This window comes from Xiphophorus hellerii, chromosome 8, assembly GCF_003331165.1.
Source record: "Xiphophorus hellerii strain 12219 chromosome 8, Xiphophorus_hellerii-4.1, whole genome shotgun sequence".
In the NCBI taxonomy this organism is placed as follows: domain Eukaryota; kingdom Metazoa; phylum Chordata; class Actinopteri; order Cyprinodontiformes; family Poeciliidae; genus Xiphophorus; species Xiphophorus hellerii.
The window spans coordinates 27,279,083-27,298,141 of NC_045679.1; the positions used below are offsets into that span (position 1 = coordinate 27,279,083).

Here is a 19,059-nt window from a genome sequence, read left to right on the forward strand (position 1 = left end):
CCAACAACCCCTCTCTGTTTGCTTGCTTAGACTTAGCGACTCCACCCTGAACCCCCCACCCATTACTCCTTCCCCCTCACAACACACACACTTATATATATAAATATATATATATATGAACACACTTAAGCAACCAGGGGGTTGCAGGGGCCCATTTTACCCATTCAAGTAAAAAGGGGGTATTATTCTTTGAAAAGAGAGAAACCGTAAACTTCAGGTTGTGTGAATTATGGGGGACCACCGAACTACATGGCAAAGGAGTTTATGACTTTTTTTGCATTTATGTGCAGAGGAGAATGTGACTTTTTACTCTCCTCATGAATTGCTGTTTTTGTCGCGTTGACTAATGTGCTTTCCATTAGTATTTATGTTTTTGAGCTTGTCTCTGTCTAGCATGCATATAAATAGAGCTAGAACCTTGAAAGTTGAGTTTATTTAAAACCGTGGTCACATCTAACACATGTGGTTTTAGACAGGCACATGAAGGCACAGGCTGATGAAGGTGAAGCACTGCCATCGATACACAGCCTGAATAAACGGGTAGTGTTACATATTTACAGCATCCTGTTGCCAAAAAAACAAAACTGGAGGAACTCTACTATTTGCTCTGTTGGATTCTTAATAGAACTGTCAATATTGTGCACAGGCATGTTAAATTAGACACATTCAGGAGAGGACTTATTTCTATGTTGATCAGCCATTGTAGATATATAGAAAATTCTTCCATAAAATCTCAGAAACTTTCTAGAAAAACCAAGGAAATTTCTAAGTTTGAAAGGCTGAAAGTTTGCTAGAAGATAATCTGAAATTTTGAGATTAATCTGAGAAGTCTTCTAAAAAAGAAAACTCGGAAATTTCTGAGTTTGAAAAGTCAACTGTACCGTTAGCCGTTACATGGATGTTGATGTGGCCATGACCTGTGGTCCAAACTATTGATGATAATCTAGACTTACAAAATGCACACTGTAAATGTTTGCTGTTTTGGTTTGACAGCATTCAGTCTAATTACCCGTCAATCCATCTATCCGTAATATTGCTGTTGTTCAGAGGTTCCATAGTAGTCTTTCTAGTGGATCTGGAGAGAGAGATATATAGGCACCCTTATGACAAAAGCAGGATAACATCTCTCATAAGTCCCTTTTGCACTGCACAGCCAGACCCGGGCTGATCCAGGCCAGTCTGGCTTAAAAGCAGGGCTGATTGTTTTTGCATTAGCACTTCCAGCCCGGTACCACCCGACTCCCTGGAACCACGAGAGCTGTGGTTCCAATCGGGCCGGCCAGACCGGGCCGGTTTGGAGTTAGCTGTTGATTGGTTCATTGGCTGCCGGGGCGGGACAAAGACCAGATCTCTGGATCAGAGGAGCACTAGGCTTTCTCGATGGCCGTCATTTCAATATGCTGCATCAATAAATTCTCGTCATAATCTATTCTTACCCTACACTGGGATTACAATCGCCAGCAGGTAAGGTGGGTGAAGTGGGAAAAGAAACGCCAAAGGGTGGACAGACCAGGAATCGACCATCGTCGCAGTGACGAGGGCGACAACTTCACTGCGATTCCGCCGTCGCAGTGATTCCCAACCGTAGTCCTTCAGTACCCAGGCCCTACATGCTTTAGGTGTCTCCTTCTCCTGACTCAAATGAATGGCTGATTGACAGACTTTTGCAGTATTTGGTGGCTGCAGAGGAGGTCATGCAATCATTTGAATCAGGTGTGGTGAAACAGAAAAACATAAGACTTATTTTTACATGAATTAAAGTATTAATAATCTTACAACAACAAGGCTGTTATTCACATAACTTTAAAAAGGTGGAGCTTTGATGTGATGACGTTTCTTTTTCAAATCTTTGATCTTCCTGGTTCTATATTTTGCTTCCTTCTGCAAAGCCTCTACGATCTCTATGGCCTCCATCTCATAGTTCTCTGCCTTGATCCTAAGGGTTTTTTCCTCTTCAAGCATGAGGGTGAGTTCCTGGATATCTTTGAGCAGAGATCTCTGTTTCTGGTCATCTACCTGAAGCTTGTTGGTAAAAAGTACGGCCTCAGCTGAGAGCGTCTCTGTCATCTTACAGGCTTTCTCGAAACCCTGGTAAAGTTTATCACTTACCTTTTTCAACTCCAGCTTACCTCTTTCTGCCTCTTCTCTCAGAGCCCTTTCTTTCTGCAGTTCTTTGTCTGTTTCCTGCCGAAGAAACTCTACAGTTTTCAAGAGAGAAGCATTTTCTGTCTCTCCTTGGACTCTTAGTTTTTTCTCCTCTTGGACAGTTTTCTCCAGCTGTTGGATTTCCAGTTGAATCTTGTCCCTTTCATCTGAAGTGATCTCAGTGGGACCCTCTTTGGACATGTTCTCCACGTCTTCAAGATTTTTAATCAGTTGCTCTGCTATCTCCACAACTTCCTGTTTGTCCGCCTCAATTTGGGCTCTAAGTTTACGTTCGGTTGTCAGCTCTTGCTCCATCATTTCAAAGAAAGCCTCAGCACATTTAAATTGATCCAGGTTCTCATTTTCAGCCTGAATCCTCAGCTCTCTCTCTCTCTGGAGCATTTCTTGAAGCTGTTGGACATCAAGATAAGGAATGTCCTCATCTCGAACTTGGATTTCTGTTGAATATTCAGTGGAAACTTTCTTCAATCCTTCACAGTGGCTAGAGAATTGTAGCGGGATCTTGATGGCTTCCCTTTTCGCTGACTCCCTTTTTGCATTCTCCAGCTTCTCCTTAAGCTCCTGAATTTCCAGAAGCAAAGCCTGCTTCTCCTTCCTCTCTTCTAAGACAAGGTCTTCATAGTCGCGTTTGGTGTTGAATTTCTCCATCGTAATGGCCGCAACATCTAGGTGCAGCCCCTTGATCTCCTGCTGAAAGATGTCAAAGAGCTCATTGTTGAGGTGATAGACCAATGGTTTCGGCCATTCTTTGCCTGTTTCCTGCCGAAGAAACTCTACAGTTTTCAGTAGAGCAGCATTTTCAGTCTCTCCTTGGACCCTTAGTCTTTTCTCCTCTTGGAGCATTTTCTCTAGCTTTTGGACTTCCAGTTCAAATTTGTCCCGATCATCCAAAGTGATCTCAGATGGAGCCTCCTTGGACGTCTTCTCCACTTCCTCAAGCTTTTAAATTAGTTGTTCTGCAATCTCCACTGCTTCCTGTTTGTCTGCCTCAATTTGGGCTCTAAGATGCTTTGTTCATCAATGCACCACGATAAGATGATGCTGCACCACTATGCTTGACAGTTGGTTGATGTTTGAAAGACAAATGTTGATTTTTTTAATTTATTTTTTTATTGTGGGCCAACAGCTTGACCTTTGTCTAATTTGACCTAAACTCATTTTTTGCAGAAGCCATCCATGTGGGCAGCTGCAGACTTTGATGGGATTTGAAGGTGTCAGTTTTGGAGCTTCTTCCTCACTCAGTGACCTCTCAGTCTGGGTTTATGTTAAACTCAGTTTCCTGTGGACAATGTCGTGTGTTTCAACATCTTTCAGTGTAGGATAGACTTGAGCTTTGCTGGTTCTTAGTTAGTCTGGGTTGTTCTTGGATGTCTTCATTTCATTTTATGTGTGGGTGAGAATTTGACCCAGATTGATGAAACATGGGCAAAATATAAGGATGAGAAATGAGCCAGGGAATGAAAGGCAGATATTTGTAAAGGAGGAGGTGAGGAGCTTATGGTTTTTGAGGGGGGGAGGAGGCCAGATGGGAATGAGCAGACTTGTTGGTGTAGCAAGGCGAGAGTTGGGAGGGTCAGAGGGCAGACAGATTGGGTTCGGAGGTCACTGGAGATAAATTTCCAGTATGAGGTGAGCAACAGGAGAGTATAGGTGAAGGAACCAGAAAACAGCAGACGATCTACAGAGGGCTAGAGGGACAGCTGGTGTTATCACTCAGGTGTTGAATGACTGGCAGCCAGCTCCTCTTATCCAGCAGCTGATGAGCATGATGATGAATCGCAGGTGTGTGTGGACAACCTACTTACCTCCGCCCTCCAGGGAAAACCTGCAGATGCAGTAGAGAGGAAACACACACAGACACAGAAACTCCAAACTCTAACTATGGATCTATATGCATGTATAGGCAGGACTTTGCATTAATTTTGATTACTCAATTACATAGATTTTAAAAATGTTAACACAACTCATAAAGATGTTTTACATTCAAAGATTTCGCCTGGAACCAGGGGGGAAAAGTTATGACAATTCCAAGGGCCCCTGACCAATAGGGGGCCCTCCGCAATTTATTTATTTTTTCATAGAAATAAAAAAAATAGGACCCTGTCAATTACAAAATTAGTCATATTGTGTTTTCTAAAATAGTTTTTAGCAGTAAAAATCAAATGTTCCCAGATCAAAAAACACACGTCCATATTTGCCCTGAACCCCTGGATCTGCATGAAATGGTTCGTTCCTGCTTGGAGCTTGATGGTGACGCTGTTCAGCAGAAGTCAGTGGAAGACAAGAACGACTGTGGCTGTTACTATGCTGCTAAGAAAAATAATAAAGTTAGGTTTTCACAAAAAAATAGAGAGAGGGAGAAAAAAACAAGAGTGTCAATTTATAACCCAGTTTTTCTCCAAGAGAGGTGGGTAGATTGTGTGAGATTATCAACCATTTAGCATAATTAGCTCAGCTACAGACTGTTTGCCTCCTTTTAACTAGCATTCTATGAACAAAGAAAAAAAATTACCAAGATATTCATATATTTAACTTGTACCTTTTACCACTTAACAACAGATGAGTCAGTCAGCAGCAGCTCTAGTCCCTCCTGACCCGTCCTCTCCTGAGTGAAATTAAAGCTGCAGTATGTAACTTTTATAAAAAAATTATTTTTTTACATATTTGTTAAATTGTCTTTATGTTGTGACAGTATGGTATAGAAATAATTATGAAAATGTTATTTCATCTGCTTTCTCCCAGTACTATCTAGAAACAACCAATCAGAGACAGGAGAGTTTTACTGCTGTCAATCACTATCTCATGTAGCTGCTCCCTCCCTCTCCTTGCTCTGTGCTATGCTGTAGCTAGCAATAATGATAAGTTGTTTCTCCAACTTATTGTTGGAGAAACAACTAATATTGCTAAATATTAGAACATTTAGTAGTGAGAGAATGAAGTTGATTGGCAGCGCTAAGCCCCTCCTCCTGGTTCTGATTGGTTGTTTTTGGCCAGAACGTTGCATTACTTTAGCCAGTAATAGTAGTTCAGGAGGATTAGATTGATCTTTTCACAGATTATCTGTCTCATAACAAACTGTCATGACATGGTGCCAGCTTTAACTAATATAGAGAAAACATTTTATTGAAGTTATATACTGCAGCTTGAATAAAATGCAACTACATAGTATATTTTTTGAGAAGTCTGAATTGCTTCATCTATATTTTGCACGTTGCCTATAACTGTTGCCTGTGTGGAGAGACGTTTCAGTAATAGAAAACTAATAGAAAAAATTTAAGCAACTTACTTGCAAACTGTATGCAAACTGTTTCATGTAAAATTCACTAGCAGTGAATATTGTGCTAGTTATTAGTATTGAACCAAAGAAAGCAAGGCAGTTGCAAGCCTTTAAAAATGTGACGCTTTTGATAGTTCAGAGAGACTCAAGAAATTGTAACAGCAGCTGTGTGGAGAGGGGGGGGGGCCCAATTTCATTTTTTGTCATGGGGCCCAAGATTCCTGGCGGCACCTCTGCCTGGAACCTTTATATTCATGTGTTTCTTGTACGCCCATAAGTGTGACGCAGTAGCGATTTTTTTTATCTGGAGATGTTGCTTATTTTGTCAACAAATACTTTTTGATACAAATGTGATTAATTGTCTTTAATTAATGATGGATCCTGCAATTAACGCTATTAAAATTTTAAATCGAGTCCCACCACTATTTACATTTGACAAATTCCACATTGTTATTATTATTATTTTTTTTTAGCTTTTGCATCCAATTCTTGTTTTTGAAATTCAGTTGAAAGTACAGCAGTCATGCTCCTGATAACTGGATGTAAACTTCTGCCCGGTCCTGCAACCTAAACAGGTTTTGACATTTTATCGGCTGACATCATGCTGTTTCTGACATGAATTAGCTTTACAATATGCGTGTAATAACAACCAGATCTTCCTCACTGTGGCTTTGTAGTCTCAAGAGGTGCTTCCATTCCACGGTGTGGAGGCGCTCCCACTCGGCTTGTCAAGCACCACTTCAGGTCAGCTGCTGCATCGCTGCTCTGGGCTGCCTGCAGTATTTATCTGCTAACGTTTTGTTAAGCAAAACCCCACCGGAGATCTGAGTAAAATGACAATGCATCCTCACTCTGAATTAAAAAAACAGAGGAACTGATGTTCCAACTGTGATCTGCATTATATGATGGTGAAAATGTCTGGCGCGTGTTGTAATGTCTCAAACCAAATAAAATATGCATTTGTAGCATTTTTCTTCAGGATTTTCTCCTGCAGAAAATCTGTTGCCTGCAGACTTACTCAAACTTAAAACCTTGAGAGTTTTAAACATGAAAACTTGTGATGTGCCCCAACTTCATGTTGTTGGAAAGGTTCTTTGTAAACAATTTGTTCATTTCAAATGTCTGCCAGTAAAGTTTGACTAGTGAAATTAACATAAACCTTCTGAAAAATGTGGATAACCACAGTTAATGTGTGATCTACACTTAAAACGAGGCGTGGTGAGATAGCAATCCTGCCATGATTTGGCGTCTGGATTCGACCCCGGCCCTTGAGTTAGACATGTGGTCTAAAGTCTACAAAACTTTTATTCTTCTCACTTTTTCAGCATTTGTAATAGTGGTTATACATCAAATGATCTGGCAGGAATCTGACTGAGGATCCATTAAATAAGTGAAGAGAATTAGCATGTAGCATTGTAAATTAGTACTACAATATTAAACTGAAGTTACACAGAAAATAAATGAATAACCAGCAACAGAATGACCAGGATGTTGACACAGCCTCTAACTGAACTCAGCAGACATTACAGTGAATGAATGTGAATGTTCTGACCTGACGTTTGTCAACATCATTTACATACAGGGCCTAGTTAAAGTTCCTGGCAGCAGAGTGATGTGTGGTGCAGCCTCACAGCGAGATGGTTTCAATTCTCACCTGAATCTTTTCAGTCTGGAGTTTGCTTTCCTCCCACCGTCCAAAAACAAATGAAATGTTAATTGGTCATTTTAAAGGTATCGTTGCTGTGGAAACCACAATGAGTCTAAGTTTTTTCCACTCAGAGACAAGACTAAGTCCTATTTAATTTCAACTCTTAAGCTAGTTATTTAATCTAGCATGCTAATTCATTACAAACACTAATTGCAACAGTACAGACCTTGTTTTTCAACGTTGTTTAAGCGACTTCAAATCGTTAAAATAATGAGTAGAAATATTAATTTAACTGTATAGATCAAGTTGGTTTTATTAGATATGGTTGTTGCTGTGATTTTGCCCGTTTGGATCCACTGATTGTTTTCAGGTTCAGGTGCAAAACTCACAAACTTGCTGCGGGCACATAATAATCAGAGGGAAACGCTGAATTTGAAGGAGGGAAATAATGGTAACGCTAACATGTAATTTTAGTGTTGCAAGGTTAGCAGACTGCATGGCTAATCATCGGAGTTTAAAACCAATCTGCAGTCATTTTTTGGGTTTGCATCTGAGTCAGAACCTTTCCAGAGTCCAATGATTCAATTTAGATGCAAATCTCTGTTTTTGTGATAATATGAAGCTTTAGTGAAAATTTAAAAGCCAGACAGACCCATATAAACTTTTTAAAAAAAAAATATTTCCTCAGCTCTCTGTCTGGATTTAAGCCTGTCAGTTTCTTGCAGCTCGTTTGTTTTTCTCTCTCAGAGGTTTCATGAGGGTCAGGTTATGCTTCAGGATAAAGATGTCAAGCACAATGTCAAACATGGGATGGCTTTAACTTTATTGGCAAGTAAAAAGCACAAGGTCACAAAGGTCACTTGTACTGATACTACTAATAGCTTTTTTTTCCAAGTTGTTGTAGTTTGACAAGGAAAAAGGAGAATCTACTTACAGTGAGGATGGAATCAGGGTTTGGTTTATCAGTCCTGAGTTTCCTCAAGCTTTGTTTCCTGGAAGGTAGTTGCAGAAATTTAAAATAAGTCAAAGTGAGTAAATATATTATTGACACACAGAGTGTGAATATTATGGCTCCTGACATAACATAGTCGACCAAATATTACACAGTAAACATTTCAAACCAATAATAATTCAGCAATCTGCTCTCATCCCAGACCAGTTTATCTATCATTGGACCAGTCTAATCTCTATAATATAACATCACCAACACAGACCTAATATGGGACCTCTGTCACACTGCATCAAGAGCTGGAAGTTATGATTCGGCAATTATAGCATCATTTAATAGAATTACCAGGGTTTTCGACCTCCCCCCTGAAGTCCCGAAAGAGGGTCAAAAGACCCTGGACTCAGGGTCTTTTGACCCTGAACTCAGGGCCCTGGCCTTATTTACATTACTGTAAATAAGGCCAGTAATGGCCTTATTTACAGAACCAAAGCGCCTGTTCACACCTGCTTATAGGATGCTAGCTAAAATCCTTCAGGTCAGTCGACCCGTCTCTGGGCTCCAAAGGTAGAAATGTTAAATGACCCTTCTCTGGTAATGCTAGCATCTGGGGTTAAAGATGAATTGAAGAAGTTTACATTATTAAAAAATAAAAGCATTGTTGGGATTATTACTCGTGTTGTTTGAAATAATTAGCTTTCCTCATTGGTTCCATGAAGGCATCAATAAACACCAGTATATGAAAATATGATTGAAATAATTGTGTGCTGATTGGTGGCATAATTAAAAGTAAGTGTGTCCAAAGTGTGCCATCTGTGGCCCTGGAAGTGACTTTGTGCCCCTGACCAGAAAAAAAAAATGTTTGGAGTTTTAAAGCATTCATAAAATAAAATAATCTTACAAAGAACTCTATACTGAACTTTCAAGAACAATACACAATTTAAAATCGTCTAAATGTGGAAGATACAAGATGAAATACTCATCTTTTTGTGAAATTCATCCCATTGAATTTCACAAAAAATGTGGGGTAACAAAAAGCAAGTGGGAAAGGGGGTGATAAGGCAGATGAGCAGCACATACACGAGCATGATTCTAGTTAGACATGGGAGAAGGCAGAGAAGTTTGATTTTTTTATTTACTTGTTTTTTTCAAATTATCTGTTTTATACCTAACTGTCACTACATAATAAGACGTTCAACAAATATGTAAAAAATATATTTTTAATAAAAGTTACATACATGCATGATTAAGAAAATATCTTTTATAAATACCTATAAATACACATGATAATCTGCAGTGTTGTATAGTAACGAAGTAAAAATACTTCACTACTTTACTTAAGTATATTTTGGAGTACTTCATACTTTCCTGGAGTATGAAAATTTTTGATGACTTTCACTTTTACTTCACTATATTTCCGAACTTAATTGCGTACTTTTACTCCGATACATTTTCAATGTGTGGTTTAGTTACTCGTTACAAAAAAGCGAGAGAGAGAAACGCAAGTGTTTTGACCCCACCTACTGATTAGCAAGTAGCAAGCAGGCTACCGAACAAAGTCCGTAGCCTGCTTGCCTGGGCTTGTTCATCACCACCAATAGGATACTTCTTCTTCTTCTTCTTTTCTATTATGGCGGATCACAAGCAACTGTAAGGTGCATACCGCCACCTACTGTACATGAGTGTGTAGAAGCATTACTTCATATCTATTAAATTCTACTTTTTAATTTTGTATTCTTAAGATAAATAAACAATGCTTTCCTTAATTTGTGAATATCTGTTATGTTTCCTTCATTTCCTAATATACCTTTAAGATTCCATTCATGCCCCATATTTCTAACTATTCTCTTAAACTATTCTCTTGAACTCGAAAGGGAAGACCCTTTCGAGTTCATTTGACTTACAGTTCATCAATATGTGTTCTACATTTTCTTTCTCTCCACATCTCTCACATTTATCATTATTTTTCCTCCCTATTTTATAAAGCATGTCATTTAAGTAGGTATGACCTACTCTTAATCTACTAATTATTATTTCTTCTCTTCTGTTTCGTTCATTAATGCTTCGAATTCAAACTGACTTTTGTACTTCATATAATCTTCTTCCTTTCTTATCTTCATTCCACATTTTTTGCCATTTCTTGATTTCTTTACTTTTAATTAGGATACACCTGTTTCGCTTCTCCCATTAAACACAAAGCAAGTCTCGCAATCAGTAGCAGTCACATGGAAATTCTATCTTACAAAAACTCCCCGTCCAACTTGAAGAAACACATCGAGGTAACTTCTTATGAAATGGTTATAATCCTCCTGTTTCAGTAACTATAGCTTGGTCACTAGGCACTACTGTATTGTGAAATCTTGACCATAAATGAACTTTGTTTGGCATTGTTTCAGTTCCACACGTGGTGTATTTAGCTTAGGCCTAATGTTGACTGTAGCAGGCTACCTAGACTCCTCTGTTCAAGGGGGGACAGAAGCCATAGCGATAGCAATTTAGACTAAATTTAACGAATATAGAAAAGGCATGCAAGTTCAAAACCAGGTTTACAGATGCCAATAAGCTGCATTTCCCTCCCAATTCTTTTTTTCTTTTGCATAATGACCAGTTGTGTGCACCACCTACTGACTGTAGCATTGACTGATTCACTGATTTGTGAAGTAGAGTAATCGTAACAGCTCTTTTTCTTCATGTTGGCCGCATTTTCTGTACTATTTATTTTTCTCATTTTCAGCACTGACCTTACTTGAAGGGAAAACTTAAGGCTTACAAAAACTTTGTATTTTCTGTCCTGGAGGGTATACTAAGAAGCTGGTTCAGTTGTAAAGCAGGTTAAGTTAACCTTGTGCTATAGGTAAAGCACCTAATTTTCTTAACTAAATGATGCCTGCAGGTATATCTATTAGCAGGTTTAATTTTTCCTGCACTTGGTTGTGTACATTATTTTAAGTGTATTTGACAAGTTTACCAAAATATAAAAAATGTCATTCAAACTGCATTTGCTTTGTTTTACTTTTTACTTGTACTTTTCATTACATTACTTGAGTACATCCATTTTTACAGTAATTTCCATACTTAAGTACAAGAAGTTTCAAATACTTTAAGACTTTTACTCAAGTAACATTTCAGTCAGTGACTTCGACTTTTACCAAAGTCATATTTTGGAGAGGTACTTGTACTTTTACTTGACTCTGAGATTTCAGTACTTTATACAACACTGATAATCTGCTGCACGGATCCATTAGAGGTTGTTTTATCTTGAGCTCAGCCTCTGAACACCGTTCTGAAAACTTGAGTTGGGTTTGATGAACAGCTGGAAATCTCTGTTGTGTTACATTAACTGCTGCTAATTGCACCAATAAAGTCTGAAACTGCATCATTTTTCCTGCTGCAGCGTCCTCCCTGCCTCCTCAACCTCCCTCCCTTCCTGGTTCAGCTAAACCTCAGGTTTACCTGATTGTCTACATGTCCCTACTCCGTCCCACACTGACATGTCACACTTCGCCTACATTCCTTTTGTCCTGGAGCGAACAGTGGGACTCAAAAGTCTTTTACCCTTCTTAGAAGGACGACCTATCTTCCCCCTCAGATAACCACTCTAGCAGGAAAATGACTTTTTGAGGCAGGGAGGGGTAATAGAGGATGTATTTGTAACGAGTGTAGTGTGTGTGTGTGCGTGGGGGGGTGCGTGCGTGTGTGGGGGGGTGTATGCTGCAGTTATTCTGCTGACTGCAGGACGTCCACTTGGCAGGAGTGGGAAGTGCATCAGCAGTTTGCAACTGAATGAATGAAGATAAGGAAAATAGGAGCTAAAAGATCAATCTAATTGATTACTACAGCACACACAGCTGCACTTTAGCACAAGATGAAAAAGACAGTCGGTTTATACACACACCCTTCATAGTTCATGTCCCATAACATTAACTGGTTGTCGTTCATTTACCATATTTTGTCTGTGATAAACTTTTAGAAACACACAAACAGCATTTAAAAGCTCAAATAATAGCTAAAGACTCTTACACCTGCCTATTTTAGTAGTTCAAACAATAAATATATCTTAATATACACAGACACACACAACAGAATCCATCTTAGCACTACAGCAGAAGATAACATTCCCGGTCTTCATCATTACCACTCTTTGGGCTCCAGCTAATCAGTGCCAAGGAAAATGAATGCTGCTTCTGGATTGGCTGTCAATGTCAATTAGTATTGCACTTTGATATCTCAGATCCCCAAGCTGCCTTTTATTTCAAATATTTTAGATACACTCTATGAAAATATCTGCAAATAGACACTTTCCCAGAGAATCATTCCCAGTTGCTTTGGCAAATTTTCCACTGAAAAAATAGTAAATACTGAACTGTAAATAGACGAGGGGTCCGCTGCACTTCTTAAAGCAAATGGTTCTGGTGTGGTTTATCCAGGGACGACAGAATAAAAGAGCATTTAGCACAAATATACCAGTCATGTCATCGTTATTATGTGTGTCAGGGTTTCTCATAATTTTTTTTTGTAATTTTCACAATTTAGGATTTTTTTGTTGCTGTCATTCTTCAGGTGTAATCTGTGCAGAATGTGAGGGGTATCCTGAATGTACTCACTAGTCAGGGTTGAGATTGAGAGAAGCTGACTGAGGCAGTCACTCTGCACTGTGGCAGTCTGCCTGCAATCTGGAACTGCTGGTGATTAGGACATGCTGCCTCCTCACTCTGCCGGTGTTTCTCACACAGTAGGTACACTGCGCTTCCTTTAGTGTATTGTGCTTTTCGTGTTCCTCTGTCCTGATGGGATTCTTGTCTGAAGTTCAGTTTCTGCATCTCAGATTTATTTATTTTTTTTGTTAATCTGCTGAGTCAACTTTGCAGTGAGACTCTGAGACTTTGTGTTTGGCTGTGGAAGTGCTCAAGGCGAGCCGGCAGCGCGCCGCTCTGCTCCCCTGTAGTTGCTGGAGATGCTGCAGGGGAGAGCCATGCAGATAGAGATGCTGTGCTCTGAAGCTGCATGCTTTAATATGAGCTTTCTTTCTGTCGTGCAACAATGACACGGTTCTACAGGACAAGTTTGCGAAGCATTAACTCAATGTCGCCCTGTGTGTGTGTGTGTTTCTGCAGTGATCGGACCTGGAGTGCATTGAGTGAAGATGATTCCTGTGCTGATCTGTGCTTTGGTCTCCCTGAGTGTTGCGGAAACCAATTTAGACATTCTGTACCCTGAGCTGGAGCACTCCAGAACCATCTATGTTACAGGTAAGTTTTGTTTCTCTTCTCTTCGCTCAGAGTGTCGTCCTGAGCTCTGCTCTGTCAGATGAGATGCAGAGTTGTTTGCGTGTTCTTTGCTGTGCTTCGTTCATGACACTCTCTCTGCAGAATACTCGACTTATCAGTGTGGCTCAGAGATAAGGCTGCAGTCAAACACAGATATTGTTCTAGAGTTTGTGTACTGGTAGATAAAAACTCTGTGTATGTTTGTGGTATGTTTATGTGTTTTCCCACCTGATACTCCAGTAGACTCGGTTCGATCAGGGACCAAAATTACAATATTTGTTCCATTTTCAGCTGCTGTAGTTCTCTTTCACACTGCACTGTGTCAAACCCACCAAACCTTTTTAAAAACTTGTTCCTCTCCTGGCCTGTGGGTGGCGCTGCACAAAAAGCCACTAAAGGAAACCACACGAAAACGTCAGAAGAAGACACTAAGAGCAACGCTCTTAGTGAAATGTAAACAAAAATGAAGTGGCATCAGATTTTAGAGGTTGTAGGATTTCTCTTTTGTTTTTGATAAAAGAGCACAGGTCATTTCTCCTGCTAACACTAGACTTACACACTTGTTTTAGTTGTATTTACCCAGAATGCCCTGCGATTATAGTTCTCTTCCTCCTTTTGGAGCAGTCTCTGGTCCGGTTGGTGTTCATATACACATTCTAACCAAACCAGAGTTCTACCGAACTGAAACCTAAGTTTGAACCAGAGTTTGCTGTTTTGGTCCTCATCAGACTGAATGCACCCTAAGTCTTCATTGGGTTCTAAAATTCTCATATTAAAATTCAAATGTTCCACTTTTGTTAATAACAAAGAAGCCAGATTGTAAAATCTATATATGAAAAGTATATCCATGATGATTAATATCCTGATGTACCATCTTTAGAAACATCCACGTGACACAGTTTGACTTAACTTGTCTCTACTATGGATAAATTTCGACCTACCCGTCTTTATACTATATCAGTTCGATGTTTGCATAACCCAGTTTGGAGCAACACACTGCCTCACACTTCAACCTATAATACTTTGGTATACAAAGCTGATGTTGACTCAGTGATAGCAGGTTGGCTGGGTTCTTGTAGCTGCAAAATGAGGCCCAGTCATCAGCTGTTAGGGTTTCACCAAACATGGACAGGACATTGTTCCAGCCTTCTGCTTAATTTAGGAGTATTTTTGCACATTTAGGTCATGCTGTCATTTTCTTCCCAGAGAGAAAATGCTTTCTTTGGACACACATTTCTAATTGAAACATCTTAAACTTTGACATCCTATCTAGGGCCTTTAGCAACTGAGATTAAGTTTCTATTGAATTATTTTCTACAATTTCTCTGAGCAATGCAATGTCAAAGTGATTTCAAAAAGATTGACTGCTGTCGTAAATGTTTACAAGTTCTCAATTTTATTTTTGTCTAATAGAATAATAGGCTACAGTTTGTTCAAAAATGGTCCCTACAACTTTCCTCAGATTGATGGACAATTTAGCGTGCATTCACACCAGCCCTGTTTAGTTCGCTTTAATCCAACTCCAGTCGGTTTGCCTACAAAGTCCAGTTCGTTTGGAAAGGCGTGAATGCGTAGTCGAGCTGTGGTCCACCTACAAACCCCAGTCTTGGTGCAGCTGAAGTGACTCTGGTGTGGTTCGAATGCCAAGCAAACCAGAGACCTTCCTAAAAGCAGGAAGTGGACTATCGCACAGGGCATTCTGGGTAAATACCACCAAATCAAGTGTGCAAAATTAGCGCCAGCAGTAGCAATGGATGGTAATCTTTTACCAACGACAAAAGAGAAATCCTAACCGATAAAATCTAACACCACTCCATTTTTGTTTACATTTCGTGAAGAGGAAAGTTTTGCTTCTGAGCTTTTGGTGTCGTTTCCTTCAGCGGTTCTTGGTGCAGCGCCACCACAGGCAATGGGGGGAACATGGTTTTAAAAGGGTTTGATTTGTTTGACACAGTGCAGTGTGAAGGAGAACCACAGCAGCTGAAAATTTTGCAATTTTAGCCCCCAATCAAACCAAGTCTACCTGATTATCACCTGACAGAACATCCTAACTTGCTTCTTTACGTCACTGCTCATGTTTGTCCTTGAAGTGTTAAAACAAGATGATGGAAATGCCGCAATATGAGGTGTGTCTCCACCCAGCCTACTAGGTGCAGACTGTTAGCAACGAGTGTCATGAAGAGGCACAGGATCTCACACTTGCAGTTCCTCAGCACAAAGCATGGAATCAATGTGCCATTTGCTGTTCAGCTAATCTCATTCATGCTTAGGCAGCAGCTGGAATTAAACATTTTGTGTGTAGGCAGCCAACATAAGCTCAGTGAAGGAGGGGAGAGTTTACAGAGGCAAACCCAAACTAGGGCCATCAGTTTGCTCAGAATATTCCCGGATCACTCTGAAGCTGAATATTTGTCAGAAGGTTTATGGATAGGCCAGATGAAAGGAGGTCAGGAGGTGGAGGTTACCTAAAACTGCCTCAGTTACCTTTAAAGTCACCTCAGACTGACATCCTTAGTAAACATTCTAGTCCAACAGAGAACAATATAAACCTGACCTTTATTTACAGAAAGCCAACGAAGCAGTGAAGGTCACGTCTGTGTTATTGAGGTTTATTGAGCTATCTATCAGAGAAACTCAATGAAGCATTAAAATACAGCAACAGTTATGGCTGCTGCCTCTTTCAGTGTCTCCTCGTGTTACTTTTAAATTTGCTTAAAGGATTTCTAACAAATGTATCCAAATTTGTTAGAATAAATCACATTTTGACTCTATTTCATCTTGGAGTCTTGGTTGATTATTGTGTTATCAGAATCACACTTTAATATTTCTCCAGTCTTGGAAACATTCTCCAAATCTATCAGATTATCGGGACATCAGCTCTCTTCAGGTGAACCCACAGATGGAAGGTTAGTTGGGTAGGCCAAAGAGATTTTAGGGATTTGAATTTTTTTATTTATTTGTGTTTTTGGAAAAACTGATGTTTGGTTTGCAACTCTACTTCTTATTGCATTTGTTTATGCACGGAGAGCACATGAGATTGTTGTCGCCAGTAAGAGACAAACTGTCTTTAGTGATTCTTCAGAGTTGCTGTTGACATTTTATCTTAAATCTCTAATTAATTTTTGAGAAACTGATGATGTTTCTATTGGACTTTTTTCCTCATGTTATTGGTGACTCCCTCCAGCTTGCCATGGTGAATGGATAGTACTGTGGGATTTCCTCTGGACCCTTGTCCTGACTGATACTTTTGTACAATTAGATCATTTTTTATGGAAAAAAAGCACTACCAGTTCATGAAAACATTGAAATGTTTAGAAAATGTTGGTTGTGTTGGCCTTAAACTAATGCACAAACTGACGTCTGCAAACATTACTTTTGTTGTCCTGTTTGGTCTTAAATATCAATAAGGCAAGTTATTGATATTACTTGTTGTAATTACAATAAATCTCCGTTTTGCAGAAAATGGGCCCAAATTCAATGTGATGGCTGAACAAGCCAAGGTCTTAACGAGGCGAGGGGGAAATGTAACGTTACCATGCCTGATCCAGAGAGAGCAGCAACTGCCACCCAGCCGCAAGATGAGGATCAAGTGGACCAAACTGACTTCAGACTATCTGAAAGAGGTAACAACTGATCTGAATTAGGTGAAAAAGTTTTCTATTTTCTCAGTTCTAATGGCTAAGGCAGGCCGGGAGAGGCTGAGCAGCTAAAGCCTTCCCTCTGCCCACATCTCCCAGAATGCTGTGCGGTTCTGGATCAGAGTTCAGGAAAAGTATTGAACATTGTATCAGACATATTATCTATTAATATTGATAAGGTGTCTATCTTGATATACATTGTTCAAATTGATTTATTGCTCAAATATAATAATGACATTAAAATAATTGAATTCTTCAGTGGAATTTCAATTCAAATATGAAACTAATTGTTTTGTTTAAAATTTAAGATAGTTTTTGTTAATGCATCATGAGAGTTCTGCAACCATTTTGACTCCTAATTTAGCATAAATATAATGTTTATGCTAAATTATACATTTAGCCACTGAGATGACTGATTAAAATCATCTCAGTGGATCATTTAACACTGAACCACTTTCAAATAGTCAACAAATACTAGTCCTGATATTATGGCTGTTGCTTTTAATGCATCTATAGCAGGGGTCTCAAACTCGCGGCCCGCGGGCCAACTGCGGCCCTCGGGACGATAGTTTGTGGCCCCCGCCTTAATATGAAAGTTTAATGTTAGTGCGGCCCTCGAGTTTGATATAATTGGCACTTTTCAGTGTTGTGTGCGGAGCTGAACGAACTTACCAATCACGGTGGAGTATATTGCTCTCGGGGGCGGGACATCGGCCGGGCCTATTTGCATTTTCTATTTGTCATTATTTGCATGCGGTACATGCGCAATTTCCGCGGCTGCTCCCGCTTCACGTGCTTCAGCATCCAGTCTAGACCCGGAAGTTGCTGATCAGTGTAACGTAATTAAGGTTAGGCGCTGTAACGCTTGGGTTGTGTTTAAGGGAGGAGAGGAGGCGGCAGATTCGTCAGGACGGTCAAAAAACTCACAACCACACTGGTACTGGGAATTCCACAGTGTTGTCCTTTAATAAATACGCTCTTCACCAACCTTACAAAGCCCAGTTGAACGGCTGCTATATTATCAGACATGAAAATTGAGCAGCGTCCAAACAACCCGTAACATTACTAAAAAGTTAGGGAGCTAACATGTCCGTCTAGCACATTTCTCCCACGCTCTCTACAGAGAAGCCGTGGCTCATACTTCTGACATCATTAGCAATACTAGAGTATCTTAAAGAGACCCTACACAATTACGGCTGTTACAGCGCCTGACTACGGCCAAATATGGTAATAGGCAATCAGAAAGGTTCGGCTGAGGAGACCGTGTGTGTGAATGCGGCCCAGCCTCACCCAGACTCTACCTCCAGCGGCCCCCGGGTAAATTGAGTTTGAGACCCCTGATCTACAGGCATTCATCCAAATAACTCAAATATTATAAATTTTACCTGTAATAAGCTGACAAAGCGATGAGACAATCATCTGGGCTCCTCTCTTTCGTTTCAAAGCACAGTGATGTATATCCACGTCTGACTTTGCAGAAAGTAATGTAGGAATGTCTCGCTCAGTGTTTTGATAGGCATTTCAGATTTTGTTGCGAGTCCTACTTGACCTAAAACAGGAAACATTTAGTCTAATTAAAAGATGCAATATGTAACTTGTATAAAAAAGACGTGTTTTAAATATTTGTTCAAACTGTCACAAGGTTGTGAAAGTGTAAAATGAGACTGATAATCTGTGAAAAGATCAATCTCCTTCATTTTGAGCTATTGCCGTCTGAAGAAACCTAAACCTAAAACAATCAATCAGAGCCAGGAGGAGGGGCTTAGTGCTGTCAATCACCCTCATGTACTGCTCAACGTTCTAATGGTGGAAAAACAACTAACCATTAAAGGAAAACTGTTTGTTCTCTGTCATGCTAACTAGCCTAAGCATTCACAGCAGGCTGCATCGTAGCAGAGAGAAAGGTTGGTGGGGGGGGGGGGATGAGCAGCGTCACATGGAGGGTGACTGACAGCACTATGTCTCTGATTGGTAGTTTCTCTTTAGCATTGGAGAAGGCAGAGGAGCTCAATTTTTTTCACAGATGGTATGAAGCAACAGTATGGTATGTTTCATACTATGCTGTCACGACATAGTGACCGTTTGAACAAATATATTTTTTAAATACTTTATATAAA

General features: G+C 39.8%; 1 protein-coding gene across 1 annotated transcript in view; it reads left to right on the top strand.

Moving 5' to 3' along the window:
* hapln1b (hyaluronan and proteoglycan link protein 1b) overlaps window positions 1-19,059 on the top strand; it is a 28,076-nt gene that overhangs the window by 6,475 nt on the left and 2,542 nt on the right. The window contains exons 2-3 of the mRNA XM_032570479.1: window positions 13,152-13,286; window positions 16,764-16,927. Coding sequence (XP_032426370.1) covers window positions 13,181-13,286; window positions 16,764-16,927 — 270 coding nt within the window. The 5' untranslated portion in view covers window positions 13,152-13,180. The remainder of the gene's footprint in view (window positions 1-13,151; window positions 13,287-16,763; window positions 16,928-19,059) is intronic.